Here is a 22,759-nt window from a genome sequence, read left to right on the forward strand (position 1 = left end):
TGGGTGTGGTTCCTGCTTAAGATTCTCTCTCCCTCTCCTCTGCCCCTCCCCACTTCCCACTAGTGTGTGCATGCAGTGCACATTGCGTTCTCTCTCTCAAAAAAGAAAAAAAGTATGCATGCATGAATGTATGCCTGCAGACCAAATACATATATGTACATAATTTTTAGGGTTGGCCAGAAAGATCATCGCGTCTTAGGAATTGATGCAGTTCAGAAAGCACTAAACTGGGAGTCAGGAGACCAAGAGGTGGGTTCCATTTTTTGCATCTATCACCTTTGTGACCTCAGGCAAGTCACTTTGTATTTCTGTACAATAAGCATAGTGATTCTTGACCTTCCTCATTCACAAGATTACTACTGAACAAAATATAGTGCTAAAGTCTTAGGAAACTATAAAGTACTACTAGAATATCAGTAAGTAAATTACTAAGGATCATTTACTGGCTCTGAGTTAAGATTTTTTCTGTCCTGTCTTCTGTTCTGATCACTCTGGCTCCACAGCTACATACCACATCAAGAGTTTCTCCTCCAGAGTTGGTTTCACCTAATTAGCAATGAATCAGCTTGACATGCAAATCATCTTTGATCCCCTCAGCCAGACTCTGCACTCACATCTTCTCTTTAAGAACATCACATATATCTGACCCGGGGGATGAAAAGTAGATAGGGGGAAGGAGAAGCAAGGGGCATTGTCTCTAACATAGCACTGTTGTCCGATAGCTGGTAGACTGACTGAAACTGGGCTTCAAATTCTCCACAAAGAGTGTAGATGCTCATTTCTCAGAAGCTATTCTTTTCTATCTGTCCGAATAATAGAAATCATAATTCCTGCTTTTCTTCTAAGTCACTCATATCTGGACTGGAAGATGTACAACAAAATACAGGATATGTTAAGAAGTCCTGCTATTCTTGCATCCATGTCGTGTGGACTCTGCTCATCACAGTGAGAGCTCCTGGGACAAGGGTCATGGAGTTACTGGAAGATAAAGGTAGTCTACTACCATAAAAGAAGCCTTTAGCTAGATTAAATGAATTGTTAGTAACATGGGATCTATTTGAATAGAACTAATGATATTTCCATCCCATCCCAATCTGTCTTCATAAAATCAGAAGTGTACAGTGGTATATTCCCTACATGTTGTTTTCCCTAAGTGAGGAAAAATTACCTGAAAATATGTATATTTTTCATATTAAGGATTCAGAAAAATAATTATTCCTTTCACCCTTCCTTCTATAATTAACTTTTGCACAATAAATGATTGAATTTCCTTACATATAATTCATATCGTATTTTTCTCACTCTAATATATCAAATATAATATTACATGATACAGAGGGAATATTATCAATTCATAGCATTCTGAACTCCTCATACCATTCTATAAGAGTTAATGCACAGAGAGACAGTTCTTAGGATGACCCATGAGCTAAAGATAGGAATTTATTTATTTCCACATAATTGTTTCATGTAACAATAAACAATTGAAAAATTCGAAGTTCAGATAGGCTAAAAATTTGGCATATAAACAGACACTTGGTGGTCTCTAAGGTTCTTGCCAATTCAGAGATACAACGGCCCATACAACATATGAATCCCTCTCCAATGCCTCTGAAAATATTTAGAGCTTACATATATCAATTTACTTAATTATTTCAATGAGCCAATGAAACAAGTACTCGCTACTTTTAAGGATTAAGACCCAATTGAGTTCAGAGGCTTTTAAAAGTTACACAGCTGGTGTATGGCAAAGAGACACCCAGAATTACACCCAGGCAAACTGACTCCAGAATATGTCAAACCACTACATAGGAAAACTTCTTTAAAGGAAGGGATCCCTGGGTGGTGCAGTGGTTTAGTGCCTGCCTTTGGCCAGGGCATGATCCTGGAGACCCAGGATCGAATCCCACGTCAGGCTCCCAGTGCATGGAGCCTGCTTCTGTCTCTGCCTCTCTCTCTCTCTCTCTCTCTCTCTCTCTCTCTCTGTGACTATCATAAATAAATAAAATTTTAAAAAAAACTTTTTAAAGGGAAAAAAATGTCCATACACAGGAACTCTGCTCAATAATATTGAGTGCTTGATTCTTGGGCTTTCCCCCAAATTTCCAACTCATTAGTGATTTTTTTTATGTTGTAATAATGAGAGTAGTGGAGGTAGGATGGGACTTTTGTTCCCATTACTTCTATTGGGTCAACCAGTCCTCTACAATGGAAGCTCAGAGGCACACTCATGATTTGGGAGATGTCCTGGAGACATTTTTGTGGCTGTTTTTGCCATTGGAACTGTAGCCATAGAAACTTAGCCTAATTGGAACTGAGCTTTGTAGGAGTAAAGCCAATGTCTGGAAATATGTGTCCTGTATGGGAGAGAAGATGGGATATTTGAAAGTTGGAAATCTACTTGGTAAAGGATCATTTGCTTGTGTCTACAAAGCTGAGTCCATTCATACACACTTCGAAGCTGCAGTCAAAATTAGACAAGAAAGTTGGAATGGGTACGAATAGTCAAGCATTAGGTGAAAAAGAATTGCCAATTGGATCAGCCTTCTACTTTGGATCTATATAACTATTTTGAAGATAGCAAGTATGTGTATCTAGTATACCTTAGTACCATAAACCCATATGTGAAAAACCTGTAGTGGATATCAATTTCAACCAGGAAAAACTGAGAGCTTTTCCCCTAAGGTCAGGAACATGACAGGTATGTCCACTCTTACCACTGTTGTTCAACATTGCACTGGAAGTCATAGCCTCAGCAATCAGACAACAAAAATAAATGAATAAATAAATAAATAAATAAATAAATAAATAAATAAATAAATAAAAAGGTATCCAAATCAACAAAGAAGTCAAACTCTCACTCTTCACAGATGACAAGATACTGTATGTGGAAAACCCAAAAGACTTGACCCAAAAATTGCTAGAACTCATATAGGAATTCAGCAAAGTGGCAAGATATAAGAATCAATGCACAGAGACCAGTTGCATTTTATACTCTAACAATGAGAGAGGAAAAAGAGAAATTAAGGAATTGACCCCATTTACAATTGCACCAAAAACCGTAAGATATCTAAGAGAGTAAAAGGATCTGTACTCCAAAAACTGTAGAACACTTATAAAAGAAATTGAGGAAGACACAAAGAAATGGAAAAACATTCCATGCTTATGATTTGGAAGAACATATATGTTAAAATGTTTATGCTACCCAGAGCAATCTACACACTGAATGCAATCTCTATCAAAATACCATCAACATTTTTCACAGAGCTGGAAAAAATAATCCTAAAATTTTGTACGGAACCAGAAAAGACCCCAAATCACCAAAAGATTGTTGGGGGGAGGGAAGCTAATGGCATCACAATTCCAGACTTCAAGCTATATTACAAAGTTGTAATCATCAAGACAGTATGGTACTGGCACAAAAACAAACATATAGATCAATGGAACACAGTAGAGAACCCAGAAATGGACTGTCAACTCTGTGGTAAACTAATCTTCAACAAAACAGGGAAGAATATCCAATGGAAAAAAGACAGTTACTTCAACAAATGTTGTTGGGAAAATTGGACAGCCACATGCAGAAGAATGAAACTGGACCATTTCCTTATACCATATACAAAAATAGACTCAAAATGGATGAAAGATAAACATGAGCCAAGAATCTATCAAAATCCTAGAGGAGAACACAGGCATGGAAAAGCAAGGAACAGATCTTCAAAGGCAAGCAAAACAAAAGCAAAACTGAACTATTGGGACTTCATGAAGATAAAAATCTTTTGCACAGCAAAGGAAACAGTACACAAAACCAAAAGACAAACTACTGAATGAGAGATGATATTTCCAAATGTCTTATCAGATAATGGCTAGTATCCAACATCTATAATGAACTTATCAAACTCAACTTCCAAAAAAACAAACAACAAATAATCTAATCAAGAAATGGGCAGAAGACATGAACAGACATTTCTCCAAAGAAGACATATAAATGGCCAACAGACACATGAGAAAATGTTCCATATCACTCAGCATCAAGGAAATATAAATCAAAACCACAATTACCACCTCACATCAGTCAGAATGGTTAAAATTAAGAAGTCAGTAAATGAAAGATATTAAAACGTCAGGAAACGAGGATGTTGAGAAAGGGGAACCCTCTTACACTGCTAATGGGAATGCAAGCTGGTGCAGTCACTGTGGAAAACAGTATGGAGGTTCCTCAAAAAGTAAAAAACAGAGCTACCCTACAACCCAGCAATTGCACTGTTAGATATTCACCCAAAGACACAAACATAATGATCCGAAGTGGCACCTGCACCCCAATGTCTATAGCAGCAATGTCCACAATAGCCAAACTATGGAAAGAGCCAAGTTGTCCTTCAACAGATGAATGGATAAAGAAGATGATATATACAATGGAATATTACTCAGCCATCAAAAAATGAAATATTGTATTTGTAACAAGGCAAATAGAACTAGAGGGTATTATGCCAAGTGAAATAAGTCAATCAAAGAAAGATAGTTATCATATGTCTTCATTCATATGTGGAATTTAAGAAACAAAACAGAGGACCATAGCAGAAAGGAGGAAAAAATAAAATAAGATGAAATCAGAGAGAAAGACAAACCATAAGACACCCTTAAATATAGGGAAACAAACTGAGGACAGCTGGAGGGGAGGTGGGTGGGGGAATGGGGTAACTGGGTGATGAGCATTAGGGAGGACACATGATGCAATGAGCTCTGGGTGTTATATGCAAGTGATGAACCACTAAACTCTGTGAAACTAATAATATGGTATCTGTTAATTCATTGAATTTAAATTAAAAATAAATGGACTATAATAAAAAAGAACAGATATGTGAAAAAACAGAAAGGAAACCTTTTCAAAAAAAATTTAAAACATCGTGTATAAGATTGTCACAAGAATATTGTGTGTTCATTTTCAATACATACTACCCTAGGAACTCACCTCTTACATATAATGTAAACATTAAAATGGCCTATGTTAGACTAGGAACATAAGTGAAAATGACATTATAAAAAGCTCTATGCTTCATGTGATACTCCTAATTACATTCACCCTAGAAATTGCAACTCAAACTGCACATGGACTTGAATAACGTTTGGTCCATGGGCTGAATGCTTTAGACATTACCTATTGGGAGGAAAACTTTAACACTGTTGCAGTCAAAAATGCATTAAATAAAGTAGTATTGGCAGATTATAAAATGCTAACTTTTCTTTTTCTGAAGAAAGTGAAACCTGAGGTGTGGAGCTGCAGTTGGGTTACCAGTATCATAATTGTCACATCTTTTTAAACTATTTACAGGTTAAAATCAATCAGACTGAAAACCAAAAATATCTTAGTGAATATGCTTTATTCAGAAAGTGTGAGCAAATTTTCTAAAGGAGTTCATATATCTACAGTTTGAAATGTGATTATTTATTATACAAATGATGGAAAATGTTTTCTCTTGTTCATAGAATGTGCTTACCTGCTGACAACACAATAGGTATAGACTTGACAATTTACCAGAAGTATTGCAGAAAATAGGAATACACTTCCAGGTTCACCTTATAAGATTTAAAACTCTAAAAATCACCTATTATACAAGATAGTGTAAATGCACTTTGACAGAAAATTACCCTGTGTTGATTTTGAGGTTTGGTTTTATGATGAGCATTTAAGTCAGATGATTGATAAAACTGGGAAACCTTACACCCTCATAGCAGAAAATAAAGCTAATAGCTTGAAAGAAGACTCACGAAAGATGTATATGGTCCCACCACTCTGAGATCATGACCTGAGCCAAAATTATGAGTTGGACACTTGACCAACTGAGCCATCCAAGTGCCCCTTATTCAGCACTTTAAAGGAATGAGTGATCAGGCAAAAAAGGAGGAACCTATCATGTATTTATTACTAAGTAAAATAAGTCAATCTGAAAAGGCTACATACTGTGTGATTCCAAGCATAATGACATTCTGGAAAAGGCAAAAGTTTGGAGACCGTAAAAGAATCAGTGGTTTTCAGAGGTTAGGGAAGAGAGAGAGAGGAGTAAGCAAAACACAGGGTTTTTAGGGCAGTGAAATTTTTCTGTGTGATACTACAATAGTGGATAAATGTCATTATACATTTGCTAAAACATGTAGAATGAACAACAGCAGGAGTGAACCTTAATGTAAATTATGGACTTTGGATGACAGTCATGTATCAATGCAGGTTCATTGATTTTATTTTTTTTATTTATTTTTATTTTTTATTTTTTTGTAGGTATAATTCAAAATATTTATTTTTTTATTTTTTTATTATTTTTTTATTTTTTTTAATTTATTTTTTATTGGTGTTCAATTTACCAACATACAGAATAACCCCCAGTGCCCGTCACCCATTCACTCCCACCCCCCGCCCTCCTCCCCTTCCACCACCCCTAGTTCGTTTCCCAGAGTTAGCAGTCTTTACGTTCTGTCACCCTTTCGGATATTTCCCACACATTTCTTCTCCCTTCCCTTATATTCCCTTTCACTATTATTTATATTCCCCAAATGAATGAGAACATATAATGTTTGTCCTTCCCCGACTGACTCATTTCACTCAGCATAATACCCTCCAGTTCCATCCACGTTGAAGCAAATGGTGGGTATTTGTCATTTCTAATAGCTGGGTAATATTGTATACATAAACCACATCTTCTTGTAATGTGATAGCTGAGTAATATTGTATACATAAACCACATCTTCTTTATCCATTCATCTTTCGATGGACACCGAGGCTCCTTCCACAGTTTGGCTATCTATTGTGGACATTGCTGCTATAAACATCGGGGTGCAGGTGTCCCTGCGTTTCATTGCATCTGTATCTTTGGGGTAAATCCCCAACAGTGCAATTGCTGGGTCGTAGGGCAGGTCTATTTTTAACTCTTTGAGGAACCTCCACACAGTTTTCCAGAGTGGCTGCACCAGTTCACATTCCCACCAACAGTGTAAGAGGGTTCCCTTTTCTCCGCATCCTCTCCAACATTTGTGGTTTCCTGCCTTGTTAATTTTCCCCATTCTCACTGGTGTGAGGTGGGATCTCATTGTGGTTTTGATTTGTATTTCCCTGATGGCAAGTGACGCAGAGCATTTTCTCATGTGCGTGTTGGCCATGTCTATGTCTTCCTCTGTGAGATTTCTGTTCATGTCTTTTGCCCATTTCATGATTGGATTGTTTGTTTCTTTGGTGTTGAGTTTAATAAGTTCTTTATAGATCTTGGAAACTAGCCCTTTATCTGATATGTCATTTGCAAATATCTTCTTCCATTCTGTAGGTTGTCTTTTAGTTTTGTTGACTGTATCCTTTGCTGTGCAAAAGCTTCTTATCTTGATGAAGTCCCAATAGTTCATTTTTGCTTTTGTTTCTTTTGCCTTCGTGGAGGGGCAAGATGGCGGAAGAGTAGGGTTCATTGATTTTAATAAGCATACCATTGTGGTGTGGAAAGCTGTGCTTGTGGGGGCGAAGATTAAATAGTGGGAATTCCCTGTAAATTTCTTTTCCATTTTGCTATGAGTTTAAAACTGCTCTAAAAATTAAAATCTATTAAAAAGAAAACTACTATGTGAGCTCAAATAATCACTTACCTTCTCTGGTCTGTTTGTTCACATCTAAAAGATCAGAGATAGGGCAGCCCCGGTGGCCCAGTGGTTTAGTGCCGCCTTCACCCTGGGGTGGGATCCTGGAGACCCAGGATCGAGTCCCACGTCGGGCTTCCTGCATGAAACCTGCTTCTCTCTCTGCCTGCGTCTCTGCCTCTCTCTCTCTCTGTGCCTCTCAAATAAATAAATAAATAAATAAATAAATAAATAAATAATCAGAGAACAATAGATCATTCTTAAAGTGCCTCCCACTCTGTGATTTAATTATATGTAACCTGAAAATTCATCCATGAAAAAAAAATTAAATGACAGGCTAGGTTCTAATGGAAATTTTAAACAATATAAGTCAACATGTGTCAGTATTAGAATGGTACTGATATTTCTTTTGGATTACAAAGACAATAATTTTTGTAATAAATATGTATATATTTGTGTATTTTACAAGTTTACAAAGTCAATGGAATTTCCTATCTACAATCTGGCTAGAAAATCAGAATAGGAACTCTTTTTCTTATTTTGTGCTGATTTTCAAAAATTATATTGGAGGTAGGATGAATGAGGAAAGGTCAATACCAGAATAACCTGCCTTTGGAAGAGAATGTCTTCTGACAAATAACACATACCAGACCCTCCAATTTTCCAAGGATGATTAAAGCCTTGTGAACTCTGAAAAGAACTCCAGTAATCATGCTAATACAACCACTTCCCACATATCCATTTCTATTTGAGAACCACTGTTTTAGTCCATTGCCCAAACCCAAACTGAAGGATTAACTTGTAGGGAAGTTTCTCTCAACTTTATTCCCCTAGATTTTTAAAATTCTTTTTTTTTTTTCGAACAAGCTACTTTTGCTCTTATATAGTGATGATGGCACTCTCTTTCTCTCTGTGTGTGTATTATTTCAACTGCTATTTTACCATTTCTCTATAGCTAGGATCCATGGCTTTTTTATTCTTACATCATAGCACTTAGCAAGAGTTTAAAATATTGGCTGCTAAGAGAAGAAAAATATAAATGCTGTATTAACTCAAGCATTATTTCATTAATGTTTAAAGCTCACCTATAAGCATCAGAATTTATACCCTAATTACTTATCTGTTCAATAACCTTTTAATGGGCAAACATGGTATGCTAGTCCCTAAGCTAGATAGTAGAGATAGAAAGATTAAGGACATTAAACTTTCTTCATGATGCTCATTAGTGGGGAAAGAGACAAATGAATTAATTCAACACAATGGGATGCAAGGTATATAGATACAAACAAAGAGTGTAAGAGCAGAGACGTATAGTTCCTAACCCAGACTAGTAGGCAACAGAAAGAGGATGGACAAAGCAGGGAGGTGGTACTGAGAAGAGTTGTCATAAGAATAGACTTCCTTAGATAAGGTAATATATGACATGAGTTTTAAAGGGTGAAGAATATATATGCAAGTGAAAGAAAGGTTAGAAATTTCAGAAAGTTGAAGAGTTTACAAAGGACAGCAGCATAAGCATGATCTGTCTGAGGAAGTACACATAGTTCAGTATGGCTGAAGCATAAAAAAATAAGGGTGATAAGCTAGTGAAGCTAAGCTATAGCCAGCTTTAAGGGCCATGCAATGAAGTAGTTTCAATTTATCTTGAAAACCAAGTGAAATATTTTATTTTATTTTTAAAGATTTTATTTATTTATTCATGAGAGAGAGAGAGAGAGAGGCAAGGACACAGGCAGAGGGAGAAGCAGGCTCCATGCAGGGAGCCTGACATAGAACTCGATCCCGGGACTCCAGGATCAGGCCCTGGGCCGAAGGCAGGCACTAAACTGCTGAACCACCCAGGGATCCCAAAGTGAAATATTTTAAGCATAGAAATGATTTTATTATATCTGCATATTTGAATAATATTTAAATGAAAAGTTGCCCATCACAAATAAATATTTAAATGTAGTAGTTGAAAAGAAATATTATATGGGTAGGATAAAACAGGGGGGTCATTATAAAGGCAGGGAGATGAGGTTGGAGGTTGTAAAAGCAATTCAAGTCTCAAAATGGGAAAGCATTATGGGATTAGATTTGAAACAGAGACATCAGTTAGGGATTATGGTTTAATACTCCAATGGTAAATATCAAGGAATCAAAGACAATGTCAGCAGATTTTGTAATAAAGGGAAACATAAGAAAAATTAAGACAGCAGGATCAGCAAGACTGCTGTTCTGTTGTATATAGTGGAGAGATGACTTCCAGGTCACCTCTAGCTCCAGAAGTACCAGGGCCCAGTTCATTGACATTCAACCTGTGCAGTCGCATAGGGTCTCACATACAGAAAGGCTTAATGCTTGACTTAATGTTTTACTGTCAGTATCTTGTAATTCTGAATAATTTTGAACAAGAATCCTTAACTTTTTATTCTCTACTAGTCCTTCACATTTATTCCTGGTTCTGGGGGATTCCATTCACCAAGACATGAAATAGATGAGGCAGATCAATTTTGTTCTTGTTATGAGAGAATAAATCGATAAGTACAGATATGACCTTTCATTAATTAGTGGACTCTCTGCTCAAGACCTTGTTGGAGGTTTTAAAGCCTTTGCCCCTGCCTTAGTGTTCAATGTATTAAGATTTTCATATAAAGCTTCTATAGAAGTCAAGTGAAGTCATCTATTAGACGGCAGAAGAGATTCAAATAGAAACAAAATGTTGAGAATCATCAGTCTAGAGATGATAGGCAAAGTCTTTGAATGGATGAAGTCACCCAGGGAGAGGGAACAAAGTCAGGAGAGGAAAGTTGGGATCTGAACTATGGAGACCACCGATAGTAAACCGTAACCAGAATTAACAGGAGAGAATAACCAAAGCAGGGAAGCCCTGTCCCTCATGGTTAGGAGTGGTGACTTTCATTTTATTTTATTTTATTCTTGTTTTCGTTTGTATTTATTTTTAATTTTTTCCCCTCCACCTCTCCTAGGAGTGGTGACTTTAAGGTCAGATTTTGTCTGTGATCCAGTCCTGACTCCACCACTTACAAAAAGTATGACCTTAGGCTTTTACTTAAGCTTTACAAGCTTTACAAGCTTCAGTAATAATTATGGGAACAATAGCACCTAACTCACAGGGCTGAGTGAGGGTTAAATGAGATAATCCATGGAAGAAAACTTGGCACAGAAGAAAAATCAGTGAGTATTAACTACCATTTTTTCTTATTATTTTTAAGTACAATCAAACCAGAAGGAATGGATGTCATAGCAAATGCCAAGAAGAGAAGAGAGTTAAAAAAAAAAAAGTTAAAAAAAAAAGTTAAAAAAAAAAGGAAGGAAGAAAGAGAGGGAGAGAGTGGAGAAGAAGAAGGAGGAGGTACTGAGAAGGAGGAGGTACCTGAGGAGGAGGAGGGGAAGGAGGTACTGAGAAGGAGGAGGTACCTGAGGAGGAGGAGGGGAAGGAGGTACTGAGAAGGAGGAGGTACCTGAGGAGGAGGAGGGGGAGGAGATGAAGGAGAAGAAGAAAGAAGGTGCAGCGGAGGCTTTGGCAAAATTCCAGATTCCTGCATGGTTCATCAGAAAGGAATGAAAAGTCCCACTGAATTTACAAACAAAGAAGGGATTAATGAGTTGTACAGGAATAGTCCCCGTGTACCAGCACTTTTTGCGTTGATTGTGACAATTCAGATTCTAAACCTTAACAGTTTGAAACTGAGACTATATCTGAAATTGCCACCATTAAACATGTAAATGATATCTTGGGGCACCTAGGTGGCTTAGTTGGTTAAACCTCCAACTCTGGTCATGATCTCAGGGTTGTGAGATGGATTGAGCCCTGCATCAGGCTCATATTCAGCAAGGAGTCTCTCCCTTGCCCTCTGATCCTTCCCCTGCTTTTGCTCTATCTCTCTCTCTCATTCAAATAAATAAATAGGCAAAATCTTTAAAAACATAAAATAAAATATAAATGATCTCTTAAAAATTTCAATCAGGAATGTTTTCCTTTTCTGGATACCCCTTGCTTCATTTCCAAAAAGTTGTAATACACAAAGACAAACAGAACCCTTGTTGCACACTAATACTATTTTAATTTGTGGTAAAGCTAATTATAGAACCCAGAACTCCAAAAATCCAAACCTTTCAGTTAGGAGAGGAAGTTCCTGTGCACAATTATATTTCAGCTACTTCCTCTTAGTAAATAAGATGTCAGGCAGGGCTTCATGGAGTGTGTAGCCACTATGTTCCTTTGGGCAGAGTAAGTCTCTGGGTTGGGGCCAGTATGAATTTCTACCTAGCATCAAGACCCTGGTTCTAAAAGTATGGAATCCACCGTGAGACTCTGAGAGACCACTCATTTAACAAATACTCCTTGAGTACCAGACACTGGACACATGCTGCTGAAGGAAGATGCAAAATTGGGTATGAATTCTTCAAGAAGCTTAAAATCTAACAGAAAAAATGAAATAAATATGTTAGTAACTGTCAAACCAGGAAGCACATGAATGTGACATGATAGAAGTTCAAGGTGATTGCAGAATTTTGCACAGCTAGAAAAGCGATGAAGAGTGAGGCAATGGACATTATCAAATGCCTGATCAAGAAAACTTGAACTTTATTTAATTTATAGTGAGGAGCTCTTTTTTATAAGATTTATTTATCTGTTTATGTATTTGAGAAAGAACACAATGGGGAGGGGCAGAGAGAAGGAGAGAGAATCTTAAGTGCAGAGCCTTATGCAGTTCTCCATCTCATGACCCTGGCCCTCAGATCAAAACCTGAGCTGAAACCAAGTTGAATGTTTAACCAGCTGGAACCCACAAGTGCCCCCACAGTGAGGAGCTCTTGAAAGATTTTATGGTAAGACCTGAGATGTTCACTAACCCACAAGTACCATAAGATTTAAACCTTGGGAGCCAGCAAGTTCAAGACTGAATATGCAGATTTGGGAACCTGGTATATAGAATTGATGGCTAAGATGAGATAAAAATACATAAGCATATTGAAGTAGAGAATAGTTGTAATAACACTACAAATATGTGTATGTTCGGGGCCAAAATTTTTTAAAAAGGAGTCAATGATTGAAATAGAAAAAGATATAATCAGAATGATAGGAAAGAAAACCAGAGAAACACATTAAAAAAGGATGTCCAGAAGGAGGCAAAAGGATCATGATAAAAAATAGCATCTACTGTTTTCTGATAAGTGCTTCACTTAGTGGTTTCTCCTAGATTTATCCTGAAATGTCTCTGGGATAAATATTGCTATTACCTGCAGATGTGGAAACAGAAGCTCAGAACTTTAAGCTACCTGTTAAAAAGTCTCACAGCAGATAAGTGATAGAAATTCGCACTCAGGTAGGCCTGGCTGGGTAAATAGAAATTCTGGACTGTGAGGGGCAAGTCAGAACTCTTTGTTCAATTCTTATGTGCACTCCCAGGATGACATTTGTAAGTCATTTCATTCCCATAATTTCAGGCTTTTCATATACTTAGTGAAAGTGCTGAACTAGATAATCTATTCTATAATATTCCTTTCAATTCTGATATTTTATGATTCTGTGCTTTTATGAGGTTACAATTAATTCTGGAGAGGGGGTAGAGGGAATGGATGCAAAATAACATACCGAGCATCAACAAAAATAACTGGGCCTTCTTTTCATCTGAAATTGACAGAGAGAACAAGATGATTATTAACATATAAAGTTTGAGAAGTTGCATTTATAACACTTAGAATAAGATTTCAAGACTGGCTGGGTATTCGGTTGAGGGAAAGTAGATAATTGAAAATGGCTCTCAGGTGTTTGGTGAACCATAAATTAGGCTACTTTTGACATACAACTTTTAAAGTTGAACCTTCCATGGGAACTGTTCAATAAATGATTAGAGAATTTCCTGCTGTTAGCATTTTTTTTTATGATTTATTTATTTAGTGACTCCCAGGTGGCCCAGCAATTTAGCGCCTGCCTTTGGCCCAGGGTGTGATCCTCGAGACCCGGGATCGAGTCCCACATCAGGCTCCCTGCATGGAGCCTGCTTCTCCCTCTGCCTGTGTTTCTGCCTCTCTCTCTGCCTCTCAAGAATAAATAAATAAAATCTTTAAAAAAAAAGATTTATTTATTTATTTGATAGAGAAAGAAAGAGTACAAAGGAGAGCAGAGAGGGGATGAGAGGGAGGGGGAAAGAATCTCAAGCAGACTCCAAACTGGAGCCAACTTGGGACTAGATCCCACCATCCTGAGTTCATGACTTGAACTGAAACCAAGAGTCTCATTCTCAACCCTGAACCACCTAGGCAAGCTTTAGCTTTCTATTTATCCTAGAGAAAGAGAGGAAGGAAACTATGTGTTTAGATAAATTAGCTTCCAAATAAATTTGTTTTACGGGAGTGGATGGTTAAGTGTCTAACTTCAGCTCAGTTCATAATCTCCAGGTCTTGGGGTCAAGCCCCAGGTAGGGCTCCCTACTTGGTAGGGAGTAGGCTTATTCCTCTCCCTTTCCCTCTGCTCCTCCCCCAACTCATGCACATGCTCTCACTCTCTCTCAAATAAATAAAACCTTTAAAAATATATATCAAATAATTTGTTTACAACTTTCTTTCCTATGTTCAGGGTCCATTTGGCAAAAGGCAGAGTCTTCAGAATTTCCATAGTGCAGATCTATGACTTGGAACTCATAAGTGGGCTCTTAGTTAAGTGAATTCAAACTGTGAGAGCATTTTTGACAGATAGTCTGGCAGCTTGATCTCGTAAACACAGCAATGGCTTGGAAGTCAAGTTATTTCAGCTCCAGTCCTCACCTGCCAATAATTAGTGTAGTGACCATAGACAGGGTTATTTACGTGTGTGTGCCTCAGTTTACTAGTCTGTAAAACTGGTAAAATTAGTAGCTACTTCATAGGTAAAATCACCTATCTTAGTGGTAGGTTCTCAAAAGATGGTGGATATAGGTAGAGGGTTAAATCAAATAATGTGCTCCGGCTCTTAAGTTTGTTAATATCGACTACCTCATTTGTTAAACTTAAGAATATATATCTCCTCCTTATTGTGATTAAAGATTTCAAAAAAAATATTAAATATTATTTCTTAAAGAAATCAAAGCAATTGTATTGTACAGTATGTTGTTCAGTGTGTTAGAGTATGTCATTGTTCAGAACCCTTGAGATTCTGACATGCATTTAGAGTCTTCCTCTCTTCTCCAGTCACCACCAACCACTTAAATATCTGTCTAAATATAACTAACTTCCAGTGTTAATAGTAGGGATAAAGACCTAATGTGTCGAAAGTCATTGTGGACCAGGTTATTGTCAGGGTATTTGGGATAAGCCATGACCATAGTTCTAGTTCATTTCCCCTTTTCCAAAAGAGAACAAATTTGTCTCTGGATTTATTTGTTTGTTTGTTTGTTTGTTTGTTTGTTTATTTTTGTCTCTGGATTTAAAGACAATCTTCTCAAAGTACATGTGTGTGAAAAAAAAGGGAGGTTTTTGTTCGTTGTTTTTTCTATTGTGATTTTGTTTCCCTGTGTTTTTTTTTTAAGATTTTTTATTTATTCATTCATGAGAAACACAGAGAGAGAGGCAGAGACATAGGCAGAGGGAGAAGTAGGCTCCACGCAGGGAGCCCGATGGGAGACTCGATCCTGGGTCTCCAGGATCACACCCTGGGTGGAAGGCAGCGCTAAACCGCTGAGCTACCCGGGCTGCCCGTGTTTCCCTGTTTTGTAATTAGCAGTCTGTAAGTGTTTACTCAGCCTTGTGTCAGATAAAGTTTGTGGCAGTCTGGAATTCAACCTCAGATCAAGGTTCTCCTCTGTTGCTGAGAAACTACAGAATTAACTCCAGTGGGAAAATACTATTCTGAAGCTCCCTTACCCTGGGTCTTTGATAAAATATTGAAGTAGTGGACACTCAGGAACTCAGACTTTAGTGTAGATACTTCAAACAAAATTATGGAGCCTCCAAGTCAGAATTTGAAGACAACACCATTACTATCTCTAAGAAGATTTCACATTTCTGAAGATTATGGCTTTCTTCTTCCAAATCCTCTGGTAAGTATAGAGCCTTGGATCAGGACACAATAGGTTTCTCAACCTATTGTTGGTTCCTTTGCTTAATTTATGTGGTTGTCAGGGGACAGGTAATATAAATACCTGGGAAAGATGCTACAAATAACTCAAAGTGTAATTATGAACAAAAGGAAAGTGACAGCCATAGCACTCAAACAGAATGTTTTAACACAGAATGTTTTTAATAGATTGTCAATTAGTCCAGTAAACATATGAGCAAATCTGTAGTTACCAAGGAAAAGACAGAACTTAGAGATCAATTAAGGGAGTAAATCAGTTTATCGGGGCTTACTAGTAGTAGAGCAAAAAGCTCATAGGAGGCCATCAGTACTTTGGGCCTTGGTGGGAAGAATCAAATATTCACAGACATTGCTGAGAAGAGGAAGTAACCCTTGAGAACTAACGATACCTATTTCTTAACTCTCCTAAAGGTACAACCTGTAATACAATTGTTTCATCACTTAACTTTTACCAACACTGTTTACTCTCTGAATGTGGTCCAAAGCCAAGATGTTAAGACTGTAAGAGGCTTTAGAAACCATCTGATCCAGGGCAGCCCAGGTGGCTCAGTGGTTTAGCGCTCCCTTCAGTCCAGGGTGTGATCCTCAAGTCCCAGGATCGAGTCCCATGTTGGGCTCCCTGCATGGAGCTTACTTTTCCCTCTGCTTGTGTCTCTGCCTCTCGCTATATATTTGTCTGTGTCTCTCATGAGTAAATAAATATAAATCTTTAAAAAAGAGAAAGAAAGAAAGAAAGAAAGAAAGAAAGAAAGAAAGAAAGAAAGAAAGAAAGAAAGAAAGAAAAAGCATCTGATCCCAACTTCCTGCTTTTGAATTTAGGCTAGCTGAAGCCCAGAGAAGTAACTTGCCAAAGCCATATGAGTGTCAAAAGTAGAACTAGTACTCAGGACTCTCAACATCTTTTTTTCTACTACATCACATAGATAATGGCCAAAACTATTTGGTTGAGAATCTAGAGGTCCAATATTGTAGTTACTGCAATAGCTTAATAGATCCAATTGCTCCCCCCACAATAAGCCTAATTTGTCATTTAAATATGATTAAAGAATGGTCTAGAATTCAATGAGCTTTTATTGAATACCCACTGTAATGCTTATTTACCTTCAATTGTTGTTTGGGGAATACAGATGAAAACATCATCTATTCATTGGTCCCAAAAGCTGTCTGTTAAGCTGTTAGTTGAGGGAACAAGCCACAGATCTGCAAGTAACTTGAACGTTAGAAGTAATGATTTCAGGGTGTTACGGAGAGTAGGGTTGTAGCCCTGAGTACAGAATGTATTCTCTTACTGCTGGTAGGGTGACCAAGAATTTGCATTTGCAAGGACTTACAGAGTTCCCAAGTTATGGGTCTTTCAGGGTTAAAGCAGGAAAGTCCTGGGTAAATCAGAATGTGTCATGTCAGTCATCCTGACTTGCACTTACTAACTCTTGTAACCCTGTGTGAATCACAAGCACTGACCCTCAGTTTTCACACAGAGTGGATGCAGATCTAGTGCCACTCCCACTGGATTGTTGTGGAATGAAGCCCTTTAATAAATTTAGTGCAAGACTAGAAACAGTTCTCCTGACCCTCAGTCCAATGTTCATTAAAAACTCCATTCTGTGTGGAAAACTTGATTTGGGAATATTCCTATCATCCCTGGTTCACAGGCAAGAAAAGACCAATAGGCTAACACTTATTGAGATTAAATATGTACACTAAGCAGAGGAAAAATAATATTATAAAGTATGTAACTTTATAGCACCATGATCATCGACTTTTCCTCTGTTTCCTCGTTGATAAATAAGAAAACTAGATGAGAAACAATAACAGGTATCAAGTGCTCATAATGTCCTGAGCCAGATCATGTCTGTCTTGTGATTTGGCTAATGGATACCCCCTGACAAGAAATTTCCATTCCTAAGTTCATGTAAAAAATTCCCTGGCAAACCGGGCCTACTTTATTATAGTAGTCATACGTCAGATTTCTGGAAATGTAATTCTGTGTTTCACTTTTAGTTTCCTTTGATTTCTGTGAAAATTTTAAACTTCCCTATTTCTAGCACAAAATGAAAGAAGAAGTTTTCATCAGAATCTGCCCCCAGGTTGCTCCATGCCTTAGGAGGGATTTGGTCACCAGAGGTACCAGGCAGCAGTGGTGTTGAAACTGATCACGAATTAGGAAATATCTGTCACTGACTTTGCTAAGGGTACAAATAGGTTTTGCTTTCCTTTTAGTTTAAAGGCAAATGATCAGAGAGCTGTTCCATCATGTCAACTGGCCCAAAGTTACTCTTTCAGCGAGCTTAGATGCTTACTATGAATATTTACTTTGAAGTTTGTCTGAATAAAACAGTCAAGCTAATGAACAAGCAAATATTAGGACTTTAGGGGAGGGGGCTTATTTGTTTTTAAATACTGTACCCCACGGTTTCTATCCACTCTCAAACATTTCCAGGGGATAGCGTTTCAGTGTGAAAAATGTATACCTGCAGACTCCTGTCCATAAACATGCCACAAAAATTCTTTCCCAGATCATGTGTCCTGTGCATGTGTATGTGTGTTTGGGTGGATGTGCGGGGGCGGGGAGTAATTTTTCTTCAGACTTAAAGAATACAAGGAAATCAGCTTGGCAGGAAAGGAGGGGCTCAGGGCAGATTATAGCTGTAGATTAGATAAGTATGGAACAGAGATCTCCAATTTTAGGCTCAAGAATTTGGATTTCACAAATCTGGCAAATGACATAATGAAACTGGCATTTGAATTTTTTTCTAGTAGAATGTTAAGTGTGTTGTGCCCAAGATTGTGAATCTGAGAAACCACCAAGGAGCCCACACTGATGCAAACACACGAGGGTTTATTTACAAGCTTGAGCTTGGGTCCAAGTATACGCGACACAGCAGCAGAGCGGGGACTTGGACCCGTGGTGGGTTTCAGCTTAGTTTTAAGGGCTGGTCTAGGGGACCTCCAGATGGGGTGGAGGAATTTCTCAAGTTCTGTTTACATTCTGATATGGGGCTTTCAAGGGCATTGAGCTCTGTTCTTATTCTAATATGGGGCTTTCTAGAACGTTAAACTGTAAACTGTTTTTTTCCTGTAACTGAAGTAATGTAAATTTCAGCCCTTATTCAAGGGGCCTGGGATGGCTGTACCTGTGCTAAGGCAGATCTTAAAGTGGAATGGCCTTAATTTTCTCGGCCTCCACAAAGTGCAGGGTGGGTGAGAGCACCAGTTCCTCGACTGAACACCAAAATCACTCGAGGAGCTTTAAAAAATACTGATGTCAGAGCCCCAACCCAACAGTTAATTTGGAATCTCTAACCTAAATGACTCAGTACTTGAAAGGCACAGAATGCATCGAGGACGGTGCAGGTCCAGGTGAGAGGTGAGGGTCTACACTTGAGAGACTGGCTATAGTAATAAAGGTGTTGTGGCTTGAGTAGAGCTTGGAAGTAATTTAAATACAAAAACAAAGGATCCTTTTATGAGCATAAACTCATAAACTATTTACTTTGATCTACATGGGCAGGAAAGATGCTTAATTCCTTCCTCTTTCTTTCTTTCTTTCTTTCTTTCTTTCTTTCTTTCTTTCTTTCTTTCTTTTCTTTCTTTCTTTCTTTCTTTCTTTCTTTCTTTCTTTCTTTCTCTTTCTTTCTTTCTTTCTTTCTTTCTTTCTTTCTTTCTTTCTTTTCTTTCTTTCTTCTTTCTTCTTCTTTCTTTCTCTTTTAAACAGTTCCAAACTAAAGAATTAGTTCCCAGGCATCATCCAGAAATGACTTATAAATGAAGAAGAAATTATAAGATTAGAATATCACCATCTCTCAGAATGTACCAAATGCAAGGTATAGCTACTACAGAAAAGGCCACCAACAGCCCCCCTTCATTACTCACTCCTGCTCCAAGTACTCCTTGAGAGCCAGCTGGCACTGTGGTGGATGCTGGTGGCATGTGAGAGAAGTGAAGTATTGCTCCGGCAATTCTGGTCTACTGGAGGTGCTGCTCTAATGGGGCAGACAGGATGGTCAGGGAAATCACAGAGTATGCAAGATAATTACCATTAGGGGAAACCTCCTGATCAGAGAAAAGCTTTGCTGAGTCCAGCCTGAAGGAAGCCTCAGGGGGAAAGAATGGGAGCAGACAAGGAATTCTGAGCTGAGGTCAGTTGTAAGTCTGGTGTTGTCCCTGACTCCAATTGTCTTTGGAATGTGGGCTGTGCTGTAGGTGTCAGAGGGGGAAAATGTGATCTGACCAGTTCTTGTTAAGCAGGTTCTGAAGGGGGTTATGGGGAGGGCATATTTCAAGGGCAAAGTTTGTCAGGTGACAGATATTGGATAGGCAGTGACAGCCTGAAGATAAACGCACCAGCAGGAATGGAAAGGAGGCAGGAGCATAATGCCTCTCATCTGGAATGGGGGGAGGGTGCTCTTTATCAAAAGGATTCTATTGCTGAACGGATATTTAGCTGAAGGAAGAGCACTATGATGCCGAAGCGTCTACAGGATGACCTGTAGGCAATAGTAGAAGGGACTAAAGCTGTTCTGAAGAAGAGAAAGTTTAAGGGTGGTTGGGAGGACAAGAGTGATCCTGTTGCACACCAGAAGTGACAGGAAAAGCTTCCTGGAGAAGACAGAACTTGAACAAGGGTTAATTGGTAGGTTTGGATAGACAGAGGGAACTCCTTGACATGATCATCTTACCTGAACATAGTTTTAATATTCTTGCATTTGGTTTGTCATATTTCATTTACTTCTGAGATTGTTTTGGTAGCATTACTTACCATTTATTTGGTTTTTTCTTAGTTTAATTTTGATCAATATATATTGAACATATTTTACGTGCCAAAAAATATATATCACCATCTTATCAAACCCAGTGAAACAATGAATGGAGGAAAGAATCATCAATGGCTGCTCACAACCAGACATTATGCATCTCCTAATAGAAGTACATGTTCCTCACTGCCTATGAACTGTTCCTGCCAAAAATTCCAGTGTGGTTGGCAGTGCTTCTGATGGCTCAGTGTTTTCAAAGATGACATTTGTCCAGGGCTCAGAAGTTCTCACCATTTGGCAATAAACCCCTAACTGGTCCTCCAGCAAAAGAACACCAATAACCAAAAACCAAAAACCAAAAAAGATAAGCCCACAAAAAACAAACCCACAGATAAACAAACTGAGGATTGCTGAAAGGGAGGTGGGTGGGGGATGGGGTAACTGGGTGATGGGCCTCAGGAGGGTACTTGATGGAATGAGCACTGGATATTACATGCAACTGATGAATCACTAAATTCTACCCCTGAAACTAATAATGCACTATATGTTAACTAAACTGAATTTAAATAAAGATTTTTTTAAAAAGGAAAAGGGAAACTTTAAGTTTTTCATGAAGCAGAAAAAGGGGACTAGTGCCAATAGTTATAGGGACTTTGGGAACTTTATTCTTTTTTTTTTTTTTTTTGGAAATTTTTTTTCATTTTTTAATTCAAATTTTAGATAATTAACATACAGCCCATTATTGGTTTCTGGAGTAGAATGCAGTGATTCATCACTTATATATGATACCTGGTGCTCATTATAACATGTCCTCTTTAACACCCATCACACATTTAGCCCATTCCCCTGCCCACTTCCCTCCATCAACCCTCAGATTGTTCTCTATCATTAAGAGTTTCTTACAGCTTGTTTCCTTCTCTCTTTTTTTTTTCTTTTCCCTCTTCCCCATGTTCATCTGTTTTATTTCTTAAACTCCACATATGAGTGAAATCATATGGTATTTGTCTTTCTGACTTACTTCACTTAGCATAATACATTGTTTCCATACATGTCATTGCAAATGGCAAGATTTAATTTTTTTGATGGATGGGTAATATTTCATTTTATATATATATATATATATATATATATATATATATATATATATATACCACATCTTCTTTATCTATTTATCAGTTGATGGACATTTGGGTTCTTTCCATAGTTTGGTTATTTTTGATAATGTTGCTATAAACATCAGAGTCCTTCCCATTCTGTAGGCTGCCTTTTAGTTTTGTTCATTGTGTCCTCCACTGTGCAGGAGGTTTTTATCTTGAAGTCCCAATAGCTTGTTGAACTTTATTCTTTGCAGGGACCAAATAACTATTTAGGAAAAATAGATACATATATACTCTCCTGTAGAAATTCAAAACCCTTGGTAGAAGCAGTGGACTCCAGGTGCTTAGAAAGAGGAGTAGAAAAATAATTGCCTCAGTACTTTTTTTATAGCATCGGAGGCTGTAGTTTCCAGACATAAGTTGTAGGTATGAAATATTCAGATATTTCCCTGAGAAATTTATTGCTACTTCCCCTAGTTTCTGGGGCATATCTGATCATGTTGAAGGGAGATTTGAGGTGGTGAGGGTAATATAGTAGAGATAGAGACAAAGAGATTACATTTCATAATAGTTAATGTAGGTCAATAAGGAAAAATGTGTTCGGGGGCAGGGAGGTTGGATGAGGTTTGGATTTACGTGCCAAAATTAAGGAACCAAGAAAGGTAAGTAGAGACAAAGGGGAAAGCTGTGGACGGAGATAAGGAAGTAGAAGCAGAGATAGCCAAGACAGTCCAAAAACTGGAATTTTAAACAATGATGCCACTCAGAGCTTTCTCATGCAGGATATCTCAGTTGCAGAGAAACATGAGACAACATGGGGAGACCAGCTGATAGATGCTAAGAAAGAATGAAAATTGGCCATAAGAAAATACAAATCTTCCTTTCATTCAAAATGAGGCTTGGGCATTTATTAGTTTCCCAGTACTGCTGTGACAAAATTACCACAGTTTTGGTCTCTTAAAACAACAGAAATTTTTTTTCTCACAGAGTGCTAGAGAGCAGAAGTCTCAAGTCAGGGTGTCAGCAGGACTAGTTTCCCTCCAGCGGCTCTTATAGGAGAATCCCTACTGGCCTTTCCTATTGGCCTGTGGCTCCAGCCGTATCACTTTCATGACAGAATAACTCCACTCTCTGTGTCCATCTTGATGTGGCCTTCTTTGTGTCTGTGTCTTCTTCTTCCTGTCTATGTCTTCTAAGACACTTGTCATTGTAGCCACCCTAATCCAAGACGATCT

At 38.0% G+C, this 22,759-nt stretch overlaps 1 protein-coding gene and 1 long non-coding RNA gene across 8 annotated transcripts in view; one reads left to right on the forward strand and one right to left on the reverse strand.

The window, feature by feature from the left end:
• The window catches only part of LOC140604890 (uncharacterized), a 115,145-nt gene that overhangs the window by 54,645 nt on the left and 37,741 nt on the right, over positions 1–22,759 (reverse strand). The gene's annotated exons all lie outside the window — the stretch shown is intronic.
• IDO2 (indoleamine 2,3-dioxygenase 2) overlaps positions 15,350–22,759 on the forward strand; it is a 55,957-nt gene continuing 48,547 nt past the window's right edge. For 2 of the 7 annotated variants that reach the window (XM_072776572.1, XM_072776577.1), the window contains exon 1: positions 19,648–19,812. Coding sequence is in view for 2 of the 7 variants with exons in the window: in XM_072776571.1 (XP_072632672.1) it covers positions 15,537–15,635 (99 nt within the window). In the remaining 5 variants the exon portion in view is untranslated. Of the gene's footprint in view, positions 15,636–19,623; positions 19,813–22,759 lie in introns of those variants that run through there. The other 5 variants (XR_012007705.1, XR_012007706.1, XM_072776571.1 and 2 more) reach the window with 5 other exon arrangements.

This window comes from Canis lupus, chromosome 15, assembly GCF_048164855.1.
Source record: "Canis lupus baileyi chromosome 15, mCanLup2.hap1, whole genome shotgun sequence".
In the NCBI taxonomy this organism is placed as follows: Eukaryota; Metazoa; Chordata; class Mammalia; order Carnivora; family Canidae; genus Canis; species Canis lupus.